The sequence below is a fragment of the Panicum hallii genome, chromosome 3 (assembly GCF_002211085.1).
Source record: "Panicum hallii strain FIL2 chromosome 3, PHallii_v3.1, whole genome shotgun sequence".
Lineage (NCBI taxonomy): Eukaryota > Viridiplantae > Streptophyta > Magnoliopsida > Poales > Poaceae > Panicum > Panicum hallii.
In genome coordinates this window covers 21,838,537-21,853,890 of record NC_038044.1, presented here as the reverse complement: position 1 = coordinate 21,853,890, position 15,354 = coordinate 21,838,537, and the positions used below count along the sequence as shown (strand labels likewise).

At 44.6% G+C, this 15,354-nt stretch overlaps 2 protein-coding genes across 22 annotated transcripts; one reads left to right on the top strand and one right to left on the bottom strand.

Moving 5' to 3' along the window:
* The first annotated feature begins 1,065 nt into the window (after positions 1–1,065).
* LOC112883790 (ribulose bisphosphate carboxylase small chain, chloroplastic-like) lies at positions 1,066–13,848 on the top strand. Of its 21 annotated transcripts, none has more exons than XR_003226956.1 (6): positions 1,071–1,258; positions 3,417–3,486; positions 4,812–5,077; positions 5,171–5,282; positions 12,715–13,081; positions 13,215–13,819. XR_003226956.1 is itself a non-coding variant. In XM_025949011.1 (5 exons), the coding sequence occupies exons 1-4, from the start codon at positions 1,224–1,226 to the stop codon at positions 5,273–5,275; spliced, it is 519 nt and encodes a 172-aa protein (XP_025804796.1). In that variant the 5' UTR covers positions 1,066–1,223; the 3' UTR covers positions 5,276–5,282; positions 10,961–11,094. The 21 variants fall into 21 exon arrangements, 10 of the variants coding, with proteins under 10 accessions (XP_025804796.1, XP_025804795.1, XP_025804801.1 ...); XR_003226958.1 differs by having other exon boundaries at positions 1,072–1,258; positions 12,715–12,963; XR_003226953.1 differs by lacking the exons at positions 3,417–3,486; positions 4,812–5,077; positions 12,715–13,081; positions 13,215–13,819 and adding exons at positions 1,363–1,616; positions 5,459–5,645; positions 5,765–6,078 and having other exon boundaries at positions 1,066–1,258.
* LOC112883792 (ribulose bisphosphate carboxylase small chain A, chloroplastic-like) lies at positions 6,274–7,242 on the bottom strand. The gene is made up of 2 exons (XM_025949017.1): positions 7,009–7,242; positions 6,274–6,890 (listed from the first exon to the last, which is right to left on the bottom strand). Exons 1-2 carry the CDS (start codon positions 7,156–7,158, stop codon positions 6,522–6,524), a joined length of 519 nt encoding a protein of 172 aa, XP_025804802.1. The 5' UTR covers positions 7,159–7,242; the 3' UTR covers positions 6,274–6,521.
* Positions 13,849–15,354: the final 1,506 nt, after the last annotated feature.

Below are 15,354 nucleotides of genomic sequence, written 5' to 3'. Positions count from 1 at the left end.
CTGCTCTCGTGGCCAACATGCCTGGTGCACCTTTCTGAATCCAGCTCGAAAACTACTGGATGCAGCGCCATGCAGTGCAGGCGCCAAGCAGTGACAGAAGCAGGTTTGTCCACACGCGAGAGATGTGAAATCGATATTAGAGGGGCCGCAGAAAAACTGCTGTGTCATGGATATATGGTGACTACATATATAAAATGTGGGGAAAGATTTTGGTGGAACGAGCAGCAATGCTCAAAGCAAGAAACAACCTTGGGAAGCAGGAAAACACTAAGCCGCAAAGGTAACGAACTACGAAGCCGTTACAAAGAATCAAAGATCCACATATGCAACATGCGTCATCAAAGACCGTTACATATAAGGCAAGTCTCCATGGGTTTCACTAAAAAAGTTTTATAAGCATTAAATATTGTGCCACATTAACAAATTTGCTGACATGGCATGATAATTCTGAGGAGAGAGGAGGGAGAGTTTCATAAGATGAGAGAGAAGTTTATCATCGTACTTTTCTGATTCAGTTACCAAACTTGGTTACCAAATTCTCAGCCTTGGTAACTATACAATAAAATCATATACTGAAACTTAGGGACCAAGCTTGGAGGTCGATGGTTCAATTGCATGTTGGAATTTCGTGATGACTCCTAATTAACCTCTCATCAATGCTCGTCACCCAACTGACACGAAAAAATTGACACGGATACTCGTGCATCTTCGTGCCGGCACCAAGTCTGAGATAATTTACTCAAAGCCGTGCTGAGAAAATCAGTGATAGGTCAGTAGAAACTATGGAACGACATCCAGCAATTAACAAAGCCGCGGTGCTAAGTAAGTGGTGCCAAATTTCCAGCGAGCGATGCTCCCACATCCAGCCAACATATAAGGCAGAACGGACGAATTCTCCCGAGTGTGGACCAGCAGCTCGTGTCTTCGAGCAGGATTGGTTCAGAAAGGTGCAGCAGGCTCGTTTGGCCACAAATGCTTGGACTGTTCAACAGTAGCCACTCCTGCCATATCCTGGCATCCCCTCTGATTTGGTTGTATTGGTTATATAAACCCCTTGCACCAAGCGCATAGGTTATATAGGGCCGCAACTCTCCTTGTATAGGAGCAATGGCACCCTAGCTCCGCCATGACATCTTCAGCCACCTCAGTTGCTCCATTCCAGGGGCTCAAGTCCACCGCTGGCCTCCCCGTGAGCCGCCGCTCCAGCAGCTCAGGCTTCGGCGATGTCAGCAACGGCGGAAGGATCAGGTGCATGCAGGTAATAATCTAGTAACTGGAATTCTTACTGATGCTGCCACTGAGCAGGAAGTTCATGAACTGATATTAGTGTGATCATTCGTTGTCCACGTGTGGCCGATTGAGGGTATCAAGAAGTTCGAGACCCTGTCCTACTTGCCGCCGCTCTCCACGGGTCCCCTGCCTCGAGTTTAGCAAAGTTGGTTTCATCTACCGTGAGAACGCCAGGTCACCCGGGTACTACGACGGCCGCTATTGGACCATGTGGAAGCTGCCCATGTTCGGCTGCACAGACTCCACCCAGGTGTATGCCGAGCTCGAGGAGGCCAAGCGCTTAGATGCCAACCTCCCAGAAAAGAGAGCTGGCGCTCGATTCCTAGGTAACCACCTCGCTGTACTACTGGAAAACTAACCATTCGTACAACGCATTAGTACTGGACGCACTTTCATCCGATACTAACATGCGAAATTAGTACCTGATAGAAATTTCCGGTCCTTGAAGTCCATTTAGTACGGGTTGATAAGATCAACCGGTACTAAATATCGCATTTTAAGTACCGGCTGGTGTTTTGTCCTGGTACTAAAATGGCGCGGCCATTTAGTACCGGACCATGACACCGGCCGGTACTAATTACTATCGGGTGCTGTCTTGGCCTGGTACTAGATCGTTCTTCATGGATTACTTCAAAAGGAAAGCATCTTCTATCCAATATCCAATCACATACGATGCGTAGGTGAGATGGTAAGGGAGGTTCACGTGAGGTTTGAGGTTGTGAGTTCGAATTCCACGGACCGTGCACGCACATATTACGCATGAAATTTGCGTGACTTGTGATGCACGTGTGCAGAGGCCTCCCGGGGGCTCAACAATTTTTTTCTTTATTTTTTTCTTTATTTTTTGGGCTCAAAGCCATTTAGTACCGGTCCGTGTTACCGACCGGTACTAGATGGGCCATTTAGTACCGGGCATTTTGGCTGGTACTTAAATGACGTCTCGTTTAGTACCGAGCAATTGGTACTGGTCAGACGCCCGGTACTAAATAGGGTTCCCGACCGGTTCTAAAGCTCAATCCTCTAACTGTGCTAGAAGAGAGGGCGTTACCGGTCAGGCGTATCAGTGAGAGAACCTAATTCCCCATAGTACGCTTCGATGAAGTGGGAGGGTACCCTAGCCTCTGCCCTCGAAAGGCCTATTCCGACGCCTACATCCGTATCCTCGGCTTCGACAATGTTAGGCAGGCGGGGTACAGTGCATCGTGTTCATAGTCTGCAAGCCCCCGTCTGCAAGGAGACCGGCGGTGCCTAAGCACATCTACCAAGACTTAGCTGCAGAGCAACCATCACTACTACATAAACTATTTTCATAACAGGCCCTATAGTAGGTGGGCGTAGTGGACGGCCCTAGCCACGGACCAACAGTGAAAATGGTACAGTATATATCCCCATCCCCCTCCTCCTCCAACCTGACTCCACCATTTCTTCTCACCATTTTTGCAGCCATTTCTCATCAAGATGGTCAAGATATCGGACCCCTTTATTTTGAAGTATAAACATCATCTACTCGGTATAAGATTAGTAACCAGCAACCCATTCAATTCTTTGCTTGTTTCATTGACTAGATTTCAAATTTCTAGTTTGAATTTGAAGGAGAGGCTTTGTTCATGGTAGAGGCTAAATTTACATCAAAATGCATAAGGATGCTAATGAATTTTGAAGTATAGACATCATCCACTTATTTTATGCTTGCATTGATAGCTAGCAACCCATTCAATTCTTTGCTTGTTTCATTAGCTAGATTTTGAATTTGTAGTTTAATTTGATGGAGAGTCTTTGTTCATGGTAGAGGCAAAATTTATATCAAAATGCATAAGCAGGCTAATGAATTTTAAAGTATGAATATTTTCCACTTGTTTTATGCTAGGTAGCTAGCAACCTATACAGTTTTTTTGCTAGTTTCATTGGCTAGATTTTGAATTTTCAGTTTGAATTTGATGGAGAGGCTTTGTTCATGGTAGAGGCAAAATTTACATCAAAATGCATAAGGAGGCTAATAAATTTTGAAGTATGGACATTACCCACTTGTTTTATGCTTGGTACCTATTCAATTCTTTGCTTATTTCATTAGGTAGATTTGGATTTTGTAGTTTGAATTTGATGGAGAGGCTCTTTTTTCATGCTAGAGGCAAAATTTACATCAAAATTCAAGATGGCTCCCGAATTTTGAAGGATTCGCATAACTCTTGTTTTAAGGTTGGTACCTAGATGCACAAGCCATTTATATCTTGTTTTATTGTATTGATTTTGATAGGATTTTTTTAATTAATATGTACGTAACACTTTTAGATGTTTTTTTTATTAAATTTAGAGTTGCTTATCATTAGAAATTTTAAAAATAACTTTAAGAGGGTATTTTTCATATAACTCTTTTTAGACAAAGGTTTCATTAATTTTAGATTGCATAATTCTAGATTGCAATTTATATTAGTTTGAAATTCCATTCATTCTTGTCATTCATAGATGGATCGATGGTTCAAAGCCTCCTAATCCCAAGTTTGTTGATGGTGCTAAGCACCATGCTTGCATTACTAAACAATACTCTAGTTCCTCCGGGAGCTCCAACCCTACGGATCGACAAGCAAAGAACTAAGAAACGACAAAGAACACTAGATTGATGTTGTGGCATAGATTGACGCGATTAGTCTAAAATGCATGATATATGATATAAGTATAAACAATGAGAGGAACATAAGACTAGCAAAGTAGCATATGAACCAATGACAAACCCAAAGTAGATCTACTTCTGGCCTAAACTTCACTAGCCTAAGACTATTACAAATGAGGAGAGAGTTATTCCATCTTGGTGTGTGTTGAATAGGAGAGCACATCTTTCCTTCTGTAGGCTCACAAGGTCGGTTTTGGCAGTTTACTTCGCGGGAATTCTTAGTTCCCCATCCGCAAGATGATTAGCGCCATCTAGACAGCAAAAATAAAAATAAAAAGAATTCTACACAAAGGATTGGTGTTAGAGGTTAATAAGATTAATACAAAGCTAAGCTCAACAAACTAACATGTTTCGCGGCAATGGCAGCATAAAAGCTTGTTGGTGGCACTTAAAGATATAGGCATAAATCGAAATGCACGGATCAGTTGTAGCTTTTCCTTACAGTATTCCCAAAGTTCATCAATTCACAGAACAAGTGGTCTTGATTTAGCTATTGCACTAATTCTACTAAACGAATAGCGTAATTGTGTATGAAATCTATATAGTAAATTAAAGTTAACAAGTCAAAGGCTAACGGTTATTAACAAATATAACTAGAACATCCTTTCCAAGGATCCAAAATCACTTGTATATGCTTTCACCACACAAACGGTACTGATCTTCGTATTACTAAACGATTGTGCATGTGCTCGACGTTTTCCTTACCGCATACACTATGATAGTATACGTAGGAAACACAACAACCATAAGCTTACTACAAACCTACTGAGATTCATGGAACATGAAGGCATTCATCAACATATTTTATTAAAATATATGGATCATAAACACAAGCGACCCCCTTTGATTCCAGGGATCAACGGAAACTTTATCTCATGATCTTACGCATCTTGATGCACAAAGGAGTTATGGAGAATTTAAAGAACAACGAGATCAAAGAAGGTGGCAAGACGGGGCATGAAGCCCCTATGTGATCAACCTGAGCACCCCTACGCAGATCAGCCTGGGTATTTCTCCCCCCTCCCAAGGTCCCCCGCGATGCTCGCTCTAATGATCAAAATGGTGGGATGTGTTGTATTGCGATCCTTCGCAAACCTCCTTCACATAGTTCTTTAGAGGGTATTTATACTGCCACTCTACATCGGTTTGGAGGCATCTCTAGATGAATAGTCGAGTGGAAATCCTAAAATCTTTGTGGACTTCATTCTGCAGGAACGGGGCTGGATCGGAAGCAAAATTGGGCCAGGCTGCCACCCCAATGGGTCTGGCCCTCCAGGTGTTCGTCTTCCACGTGTAGGATCCTCTCAACGATCCTGATCTATATGTACGTCAAGCTCAAGCAAAAACCCTCTATTTGTGTGGTATTACCTGTTAAACTGCAGCATACCTCAAAATACAATACATCTACGAATATAAGAATTTCAGGTATCAAGTGGTGATTAGTATAAAAATTTATCCAAAGCCACTATAATGTGTCATGATTGAGCGTCAACTTTTTAGGGCCGTCGGCGACCTTGATAGTGGCATTTGCATGAGCATCACCGCACCCTGCCACGACCCCATCCTGACCGCAGGACCAAAATCAGTGAATGGAAATTAGAGCTATAAGCCCATGATTTAGAGTGCAAAACTGAAGGGGAGGGGAGAGGGGGATGGCGTGTTCAAGTGCCGGATGGGAGTGGCTCGGGTGAGAGCGTAGCATCCTCAGTTGTTTATCTGTCAGTATTTATCTGTCATTTAGTGATATCTATGTATGAAATTGGCAAGCTGAGTTGCGGACTTTGCATTCAATCTCAAATATACTAGGTTGATTCCGGCCGTTCAAAAGAAACTTTGCTAGGTTGACTCCGATCAATGGAAACTATAGCAGTTCTACCATGGAGAGGAGACACGCTGGAATGGCCTGGGTTGTATGATGATTCTTACCTCCATGATCTAAATCATAAAAAGCTTCCTTTCACTTTAATTTCCGTATAATGACATTGTTATATGTTGTTCCTATTTACAGCATACATTCATTTTCCATTTCGCAAAGTATGCATTTGAACTCAATGGCCTCACCCTTTTGTACTAACTAGAATTTACAAATACATGAAATTATGAAATTATGATTACTGTGACATTATTCATTGCAAGCTTGCAACTCGACCGTGGCAAAATCAATGAAAAGGACAGGTGTTATAAGCCTTTTTTTATCATCAACTGATCTGGTACACACATGAAGTACATGAGATTTGATTGACACAGATATCGAGAAGCATAAGGTTGAGGAACATATATAAATTGATACAAAAACACCAGTAACTAACTCGATCTATTATTGTCGGCGGATTATTGGCAGATGTGCTCTAGTATCCATATTACATATCATAGCCGGAGCTTGCATTGACATGTTCCTCACCCAACATAACTCTCCGGTTGGGGGGAGAGATCACATGCATGCCATGGATACAGCAGAAGCAACCATGAAAAAGAAAGAAAATCAAGGTGACCCGAAGCAAAAAACAAAACAGACACTTCATGGTTGCTCATGCAGGAGCTGAGCTAGTCTCGATAACTGCGCTTAGGCCTCGCTGCTCGGTGGCTTGTAGGCGAGGAACATGACGCACTGCACCTGCCTGACGTTGTCGAATCCGAGGATGCGGATGTAGTTGTCGGGGTAGGCCTTCTTGGCCTCCTCGAGCTCGGCATACACCTGGGTGGCGTCGGTGCAGCCGAACATGGGCAGCTTCCACATGGTCCAGTAGCGGCCGTCGTAGTACCCGGGAGAAGTGGCGTTCTCACGGAAGACGAAGCCGACCTTGCTGAACTCGAGGCAGGGGACCCAGTTGTTCCTGATCAGGTAGTCGATCTGCTTCAAGAGGTCCTCCGTGGAGAGAGGCGGCAGGTACGACAGGGTCTCGAACTTCTTGTTGTTCTCAGTCGGCCACACCTGAACAACGACACACCAATACCATCAGTTTCCTAATCTTCTTATTGCGTTGCCTGCGTTCAGCTCAGTTTTGAACACCATCAAGAAGCCAATTCCCCAGCTAGTAGTAGATTGTTACCTGCATGCACCTGATCCTTCCGCCGTTGCTGACGTACTTGCCGAATCCGGCCCTGCTGGAGCGGCGGCTCACGGGGAGTCCAGCGGCGGACTTGAGGCCCTGGAAAGGAGCCACGGAGGTGGCCGATGAGGCCATCACGGTGGGGGCCATTGCTTGCTAGTATATGCTTACTAGTATGTATTAACTAAGGAGAAGAGGAGGCAAGCTTGCTTGAGTCCCTTGTAGGCTTCCTCCCTTCCGACGGCCGCATATATAGCCAGGGCTGTACCCATCCTTCGCAGGACGACTGGATGTGGGAGGAGTGGCCACCGTTCGCCGGTGGCGGCACCCGGCCAAGCTGGCCTATCCTTATCGAGTCCGGCGTCACGTGTCGGCACGGAGTGGCGCCCCTTATCTTCTGGACCACGGGGAAGGATGGGCGGTCCACGCTGGCAGCTGGCTTGCTTGGCCGTCTCTCGCCGACGTCGCTTGCGGCTTGCTTGGCCTCTACGGTCTGGGCCTCACGGCGTCCGGCCGACCCTGAGCTGTGTGGCGAGACATTTATCGGCACCGCCCATGTTTCTCACGCGGCTGCGTGCTAGCTGACGGACGAACCACGAGATGGCGTGGAATTGGCGCCGTCGATGGTGGCCACGGGTTCCAACGGCTGCAGGCCTCTGCGTCTGCTGCGCGGTAAACAACAAGGTCGTGTAGAGTCACGTCGTGGAAGAGGGCATGGGGGAGTAGCTTTCACGGATCAAGGAGGTCGATGCAAGAGCACGCAGCAATTAATGGCCGATGGCGAACTTTGAGGTAGCTCCCTCTTAGCTTTTTCTTTCCAAGAACCTCCGCAGATGCGGGGCCGCTAGCGGACGCGCGTTCGCATCCAGCAAACGGTGGACCCCAACCGCACCTCCTCATTTCTTCCTTCTTTCCTCTTTCTTCTTCCTCCGCATTCATCTTTCCTTCCTCTTTCTCCTTCCTCCTGCTGCACTACCACCACATCCCCCACCGCCCGACGGCCCGCCCTCCCCACGGCCGATGGCGCCGCAGCAGCCCCGCGCTCCCGCCGGCCTCTCCCACCGCCTCCACCGCGCCCTTCCGAACTCCGTCGTCCTCCGCCCTCGCCACCGGCATGGGCCACCGGTTATCCTTCCCCGCCCCACGCCGCCGGCCTCACCGCCGGGCAACCCGCAACCACCACCGGGTCGCCGCCGTCCCACACCGTTTTCCTCTAAGGTCGCCGCCCCGGATCCACCTAGCAACTCCCAACCCTAACCCTTAACCCAACGGGCGATGGCGGCCCGAATCCGGTGACATCCAGCAATGGGGACGAGCCGTGCGCTACTACAGGTAGTAGCGCAAGCGCGCCGTCTAAGGATTTTGGCGCAGATGACCATTTGCTACTATTCGTTGTTATTGAAACTTGAAAATTTAAAATTATTGCACCCAAATGCCGCAGCTCGTTTCCATGTAAATTGGGTACAACTGCAAGCTATGATTCAAAAACTAGAAACCAGACCTGACATGAGTCACTACTGAGAATTTACTGTCTACATTCCCGGGTTAAAAAGGACGCATTCGTACTGAATTACCATTCCTTCGCATCGAGCACAAGTTGCATGCCTTGGGCCCGACCCACGGGATGGGATTATTTTGGCTCCATCCAACTCATACGAAACAGGCAGGCCCGGTCAGGTACAAAAGGGCAGCAAGCTTCTGCGTATCGCGAGTAGAAGGCACATGCAAAGAGTACATTCATGGCCCCAGTAAACGGCTGCAAGCTCCAGCGCATCCTATGGAGGGCACATTCATGCCGATGTTTAAGTGTAACATCAGTTGAGTCCTTCTCTATTACAAGGATGACGACCAATCAACCTTGTCATTTGTGCCTTCCAACAGTTTGTGTGAGTTTTCAAACGGAACTTCAGACATTCCATCGTCCAATGTTGGAAGCGAATTCTTCAAATCTGTGGTTTCAGCAATACTTGGTAATGAAATGAAATGTGTGCAATGATATGCATCATATCACCCAAACAATACTTAAATTTAAAAAATACAGGTTCAAAATAAGTCTAAGAAGAAATACAACACGACTGGGCGAAATCGTAGGCTGGTCCTGGTCAGGGCTTGTTCAGTTTTCAAAATTCCAACACGATAGCACTCAAAATTTACAAGGAAGCAGACATAAGCTCGCTAGCATGTCGAGAAGGCCTGAATCTTGCAGCGGATATCGGTGCAGGCGGAGGGGAGCAATTTTGGAAAAGGATTGCTTTAAGGAAAGGAGGGACTCAAATCTCGGCTACACTTGATCATCAGACAAGCATAGGAGGCAGGTGGAAGCTTACCGGCATGCGGTCGGTGATGCATTCAAGGAGAGAGCAAAATAGAGGGGTGTACGTACGAACTACCTCAGTTGGCTGAGTGTACAAAACATACGGCTGTGTGGCATATGCAATGTCTAGTATGTGTTGAGCGACTAATTGCTCAAGATTGTAACTCTTTTTCTGAACACTAATAAAGAGCTTATCTTTCTTGGAAAACATAATAGAAGCTCGCTCTGTGCATGCTTGCATGGTAACCAAAACCCCTACGAAATTTTCAGTTATATACATGTCACTAGCCAACAAACGGTTTTTGCTGCCGGCAAAATTGGCTTTGTGCGGGTGGGCAGAGTGTCTCTTGCATAAAAAGTAGTCTTTTATGCCCCAAACCATTTTATGAAAGTACTTTGCAGGTTTCACATTTCTCCAAGTCGATCTAGTATTTTCTAGACATTAAATGATTTTTGCACGATTATTGATTGAAATTCGCATTCGAACTACTGAAAGTGCATCTAGGCCTCCTTGTGGATTTTGGTGGTTGAATGACAACACAATTAAAGAACTAATGAGTTTGATGATCTTTGGATAGTTCACATTGCAAATGAGTGTATAAAATTATAATATCTCAAGAAAGGGCAAGCAAATTGAAAAGGAAAAAGAGACATAGTCGCAAGGGCTATTATTTGGTCTCAATGATGGATTGCTTGTATGAATAAGTAAAGATTGATAAAGCATTGCTATTTTGATTAAAAATAAATAAATGTGATCAAGAGCTTAATATTTTAATAGAAGTGAAGATTCTTGGTTGCTTGATCACAAAGTTGGTATATAGATAAATTTGTTGAACAAATGAAATTCAATGAGTATAATGCATTGGTACTTTGATCAAGAAGGAGGAAATATGATCAAGAGCTTAATATTTCAATAGAAGTGAAGATTCTTGGTTGATTGATCACAAAGTTATATGGATCAATTTGTTGAAGAAATGGAATTCAATAAGTATATATTATGGTGCAAGGCTACGTGTGATTTAAGATGGTAAGATGGTTATAGGTTAGTAAGAACTTGTCTACGAGGTACTAAGCGAGGGAGAAGGGCAAGCAAAGGGCTTGGCACCGAGAACCTCATGCTAGGTGAAAAAGCAAGTTAGTGCTAGCATTTATGGACCAATCAAGGCTATGGATAGTCGCAAGTTGCTAAGTATCAATCATTGTTGAATCATATGAATTTAGGTGTCTTGAGGATGTCAAGTTGATTATTGATCACGTACGATGAGAAACCTTAAGGCATTAGCTCAAGAAGGATAATGTTTAATAAAGAGGCAAAGGAAATGTTTGCAAACCCTCAAAGTGTGATATTGAAGAAAAGCGGTATGATGAAAGTATTAAAGCTCAAGAGGTTGATTTTTTATTTATTATTTGATCTTTGAGTTTAGGTAATGCTATACTATCAAGAGGAAGATCTCTCGGTGCTCAAACCTAACGTTTTCAAGTGCTAACATGAGAGAAATACTTGTAACAACACTTGCACCAAATGGTCTTGGATCTTGTTTTCAGTTGGAATAGATAGTTCTCTGAATAAGCTTTCTATAGAGTTCAAGATTATTGAATTCTGAGTCCGGAGTAAAAAGTTATGGCGTTTTTTCTTGGGTTACCTAAGCTGTCTGGTGGACCTGCGGAGATTCCAGAGATTTTGCGGAGACCCCGAAGGTTTTGGAGATTCCGGAGAATTTTGTGGAGATTCCGAAAATTTTTTAGAAAAGGCAAATGTTAACTTTGTCCGGAGATTTTTGCGGAGCCTCCGGACCTGTTTTGAACCTAATGGCTAGTTTTTGGGTGAGGAGTCTCCGGAGATTCTGCAACTTAACAGCCCAACGGCTAGTTTTTGGGGGTGGGTATTTATAACCCCTCCCATTTTTTGGTGCTGGTTCCTTATACGAAAAATACATATCCACAGCCTTAAGAAGCTCTCTCCACTCTAAATTTCCAAGACATTTGAAGAGAAGTGAATTGGGGTTGAGAGATTGGGAAGGAAGATTGAGTGAAAGTGAGCAAATCCATTCTTGAGCTCCTGAGTTCATAGTGAGAATCTTTGTGGCGTTTGTTACTTTTGGAGGTCAAGCCTCCTAGATGGCTAGACGTCCCCCAGTGAGCACATGGTGTACCGCAGGAAGTTTGTGAAGGCTTCAATTTCACCTCCGCAAGGGATGAAATCAAGAAGTGAAGTGGAAAAAGGGTTGAGAGCGATCCGGCTTCTTTGGAAGCACTCAACGGAGTTGTAGGAACCCGTGATGGGATTCGAACTTTGGTAAACAAAACCTTGTGTCACTTGTCTTGATTTGTTAATTTTACTACTTGTTGCTAGCTTCTTTCTAGGTTTATCTTGATCTATATTTTGAGAAGGTTTGAGCTGCAAGTATCTAGTGAAATAGCTTGGAAACAACTCACCCGTGTATGGTAATTCATCGATCTACTTTTGGTTGTGGATTCTGTAGGCATGTTGTATAGTTTTTCTATTTCCGGATACTTAGAAGATTTCCGCGGAAACTCCAAAAGTTGTGGAGATTCCGCAAGTTACTAATTCCGCCGTAAATTTTTGTGTAAAATTTCAGAATTGCCTATTCACCTCCTTTTAGACGACATCAAAGATTCTTTCAACTACATGTGTCTCAAAAAATGGTAAATAATTTGTGGAAAATTTATTTTTAAGTTAATTAGTTCCAATATAGTTGGTATAAAAAATTGATGAAAATTTCAAATTTAATCATTACATAATTCGAGTTTCTATTTACGGGTCTATTGGAAATAATAGTAATAAAACCTATAATTGGTCTAAAAATTCTAGAACTTTGCATGAGGTACTGTAATAGGTCACTAAACATATATAAAAAATCACTACATTTGGCAATAGAGTATACATACTTAATATATTCACATATCTCTCATGGTGTTTCATAAGCCTTAAGGCTAACTTTGAAGTTTACGCGCCATCAAAAATCTTTGAAGTGATATGCGCTTCAAACTATTTTAACAATTAATATAGTATATATAAATCTTGTTGTAGGAGATTTAATATTTTCTAAACTTATTTAATATTCTCTATAGATTAAATTATTCTTTGGTTTGTTTAAAAAATTATTTATGCTGGCGGGTACTTAAGTAGCCCGCAAGCACAAGTGATTTTTGGTGGTGGGCACTTTAATTTGTCCATGAGCACAAATTGTGAACAAAAGGAAAATGAACAAAACATGTGCCTAACAGGTTTCCAAAACGGCCCACAAATTTCAAAAACGCAGCGCCTCACCACTATTCCATTCATGTGCATTTGTTTATGTCAGATGCTTGATTTTATTTGTCTCTAAGTTTAGAATACCGCTGTCCTAAAATGCGCCCTGTCCGAACAGATAAGGAGGCGCTGTCGCCTGTACAAGCGCGGCCGCCATGGCCGACCCACCGGATCCGCCACCGCTTCCTTGCCGCTCGCGAGCACCCCAACGCTGCCACCACGGATGCTGACAACGCCGCCGCCACGGACACCGACGCAAGCTGTCGACCTTCTCTTCCTCCTCTAGTTCATCGACATCCCTCGAGATCCAGGGTGAGGTTCACTGCATGACGAGCAACGTCGGCAACCCATCCTCGATGCTGAGCAGGTTCTATTTCGTGCCTCTCCCCCTCATTGATTGCCTGTCATTGTCATATCACACTAAGATCATTTAGCTTTGGAGCCGATTGGGTGATATCTTCTACAAGTATCCCAACAACTTTAAAGTGAGTGTTTAGCGCATTAAGATCATATTTTGCTAGATTGATTTTCAATTTTGTCTTATCTTGCTTGTTTAGTGTATTTGAGTTTTTTGGTTTGATTTTAGTTAATTATTGCTAGATATGTGGGTAATTGTAGGTTGATCCGACTTCCTGTGGTACTAGTGTGGGAGAAGGACTACCTAAAATGGCTGGCAGACAATCGTCCATATTTATTGCGTAATCATGGTGGATTTAGTATCGGTCCAGTAAGTGCAGTTGATGCTCAAATTTCAACAACGGCACCACGATAGGTTCAGCAACATCTTGTTGTGTAGGAAAGACATGTTGAACTAGCTACCGGTACACTGAGCATGAACCTTGAAAAGCTGAAGATGCAAATGTGTGATATGAAGATGGGGATGTGTCAAATGAAGATCCAAAATGGAGAGATAAAAGGAAACATTGCTGACTTGAAGCTGGAGGTGGCTGATGAGAACAAAGGAATTGGTAAGAAAAAGAATGGAGTCTGGAATTGGTAGCATTGGAGTTATTACAGCTGTAATAGTAGGTGTGTTGGCTGCCATATTTGCTGCTGGATTCTTAGTTAGGGGGTTAGACTTGTAGCTGGTTTGTGCCAATATTTTAGGCTTGTTGTTTCCTTTCTAATTGTGAGATGTAGAACTTGGACAATTTGTGTGTGTGATATGTGAGATTTGTTTTGTAAGGCTTTGTGTTTAATTTATGTTTGAGAAATTTGAACCATATGTAGTATATGAGACTAGTTTGTAATATTTTTGCTTGAATTCAGACATGCTTTTGCAATGAACTAGTTTCTATTTGTTACCAAGGGTTACAATCACTTGAAATCTAGAACAAAACCTCCTCTCTTGTATTTCTCCTTTTTCCACCTAGCTACGAGTTCCTCTCAGGCAAGAATGGAAGGCGGGCTGGACGAGGAAGAAGGCTAAATCGGCTTTATACTCCGGCTTTTTTTTGCTGGTGGTTCGTAAACGGTCGGCCACCTGCCCATTTGTACTGGCAGCGGCTAAAACCAACCGCCAGTGCTGTAATTGGAAGGCGCCAGCACAAACCGTTCCTGTTACGGTGTGTACATAATCTCAGTTGGAAAAATGTACGATGTCAGAGAAATTTGCATTCGCTTCACCATTAATTCATATACAAAATCGATGGATGTCATATGAAAACCAATTGATAATCGCCTAAAAGCGACATGTACCATTAATCGATACCACTAGTCTTTTGTGGCTTATCTCAATAATGTAGCTGGTCACTGCACCAATGATTTCACATACATACAGTCAGTGATGACAGAAAATAACAGTGCAACCATATGTAGCAATGGAAATGGCTCAACTGTTGGAACGCAAGAAAGGATCACCTAATTCAACGGAAATGCCGCAGCGGGGCAGCACGCGCTCTGCCACCGCAACCCCTTTGCCACAGGGATGTCCTCCAAACTGTCCACCGCGGCGTCCACACCCTCCTCCAGTTCCTCCGCCATGCCGCGCACCCATCCACGCCCGTATTCATGCCCATTGCGGCCTTCCGGACCATCTACAGCGGCTGCTTCACTCCCAATCGCTGCCCTAGTAGTGTTGGAGCAAAAATTGATGGCGCGGCGCGAGGCCAGGATGATGCAGCAGCCGCAAAGTATGAGGACATGTGGTGGTAAAGCAAAAACGCAGTGCAGGACGGGTTTTCGATGGAAGCAACGCGAGGCATGACTGGGAGTAACCAGAAGCAAGAAGAACGATATAGCTACGTCGCGCTAGAACTAAGTAAGACCTGGCCAGACAGGAGGAGAATCACCCACTTTCTCTCTCTAGTTGAGAGCGCCTCCCAGCCCCGCCGGTGACCACTCCGGTCCCAGCGACCACAACCCCATACCGCCGGCGGCCATCTCGGCACCGCCAGCAACCGTGCCAGATCTGGTGACCACAAACCTCAGAAATGAGTGAGCCTCCTCCATCCCCACCCTCCCCCCACCCACCTGATGGCGACCACCCTGACGCCGCTGGCCACCCAAATTCCTTGACCCTATCATCCTCCACCCGTCGACCCCTCAACCCGGGGGCCGCGCCATTCTTCCCATCACTAGGAGCGAGCCCGTCGCACCTCTGCTCAGTACCCTGGAGGGAATCTGCTTCAGCGACCCCTCTGGTTCTGATGAGGAGGACGAAGAGGACCTCCATTGGCTACCCCCATGCTTCTCACCTAAGGGCAAGGGGATTGGTTCCGACACCCGTACGCGCTTTCCGCCTCGGCACGTATCAGGT

Excerpts from the sequence above, each read along its gene's own strand:
- LOC112883790 (XM_025949007.1), top strand. The coding sequence starts at position 1,224 with ATGTCAGCAACGGCGGAAGGATCAGGTGCATGCAG. Across the intron at positions 1,617-5,170 it reads AGCTGGCGCTCGATTCCTAG|GAACGGGGCTGGATCGGAAG; the intron begins GTAACCACCTCG and ends TTCATTCTGCAG. Across the intron at positions 5,384-5,458 it reads TACGAATATAAGAATTTCAG|GGCCGTCGGCGACCTTGATA; the intron begins GTATCAAGTGGT and ends TCAACTTTTTAG.
- LOC112883792 (XM_025949017.1), bottom strand. The coding sequence starts at position 7,158 with ATGGCCCCCACCGTGATGGCCTCATCGGCCACCTCCGTGGCTCCTTTC. Across the intron at positions 6,891-7,008 it reads GAAGGATCAGGTGCATGCAG|GTGTGGCCGACTGAGAACAA; the intron begins GTAACAATCTAC and ends GTCGTTGTTCAG.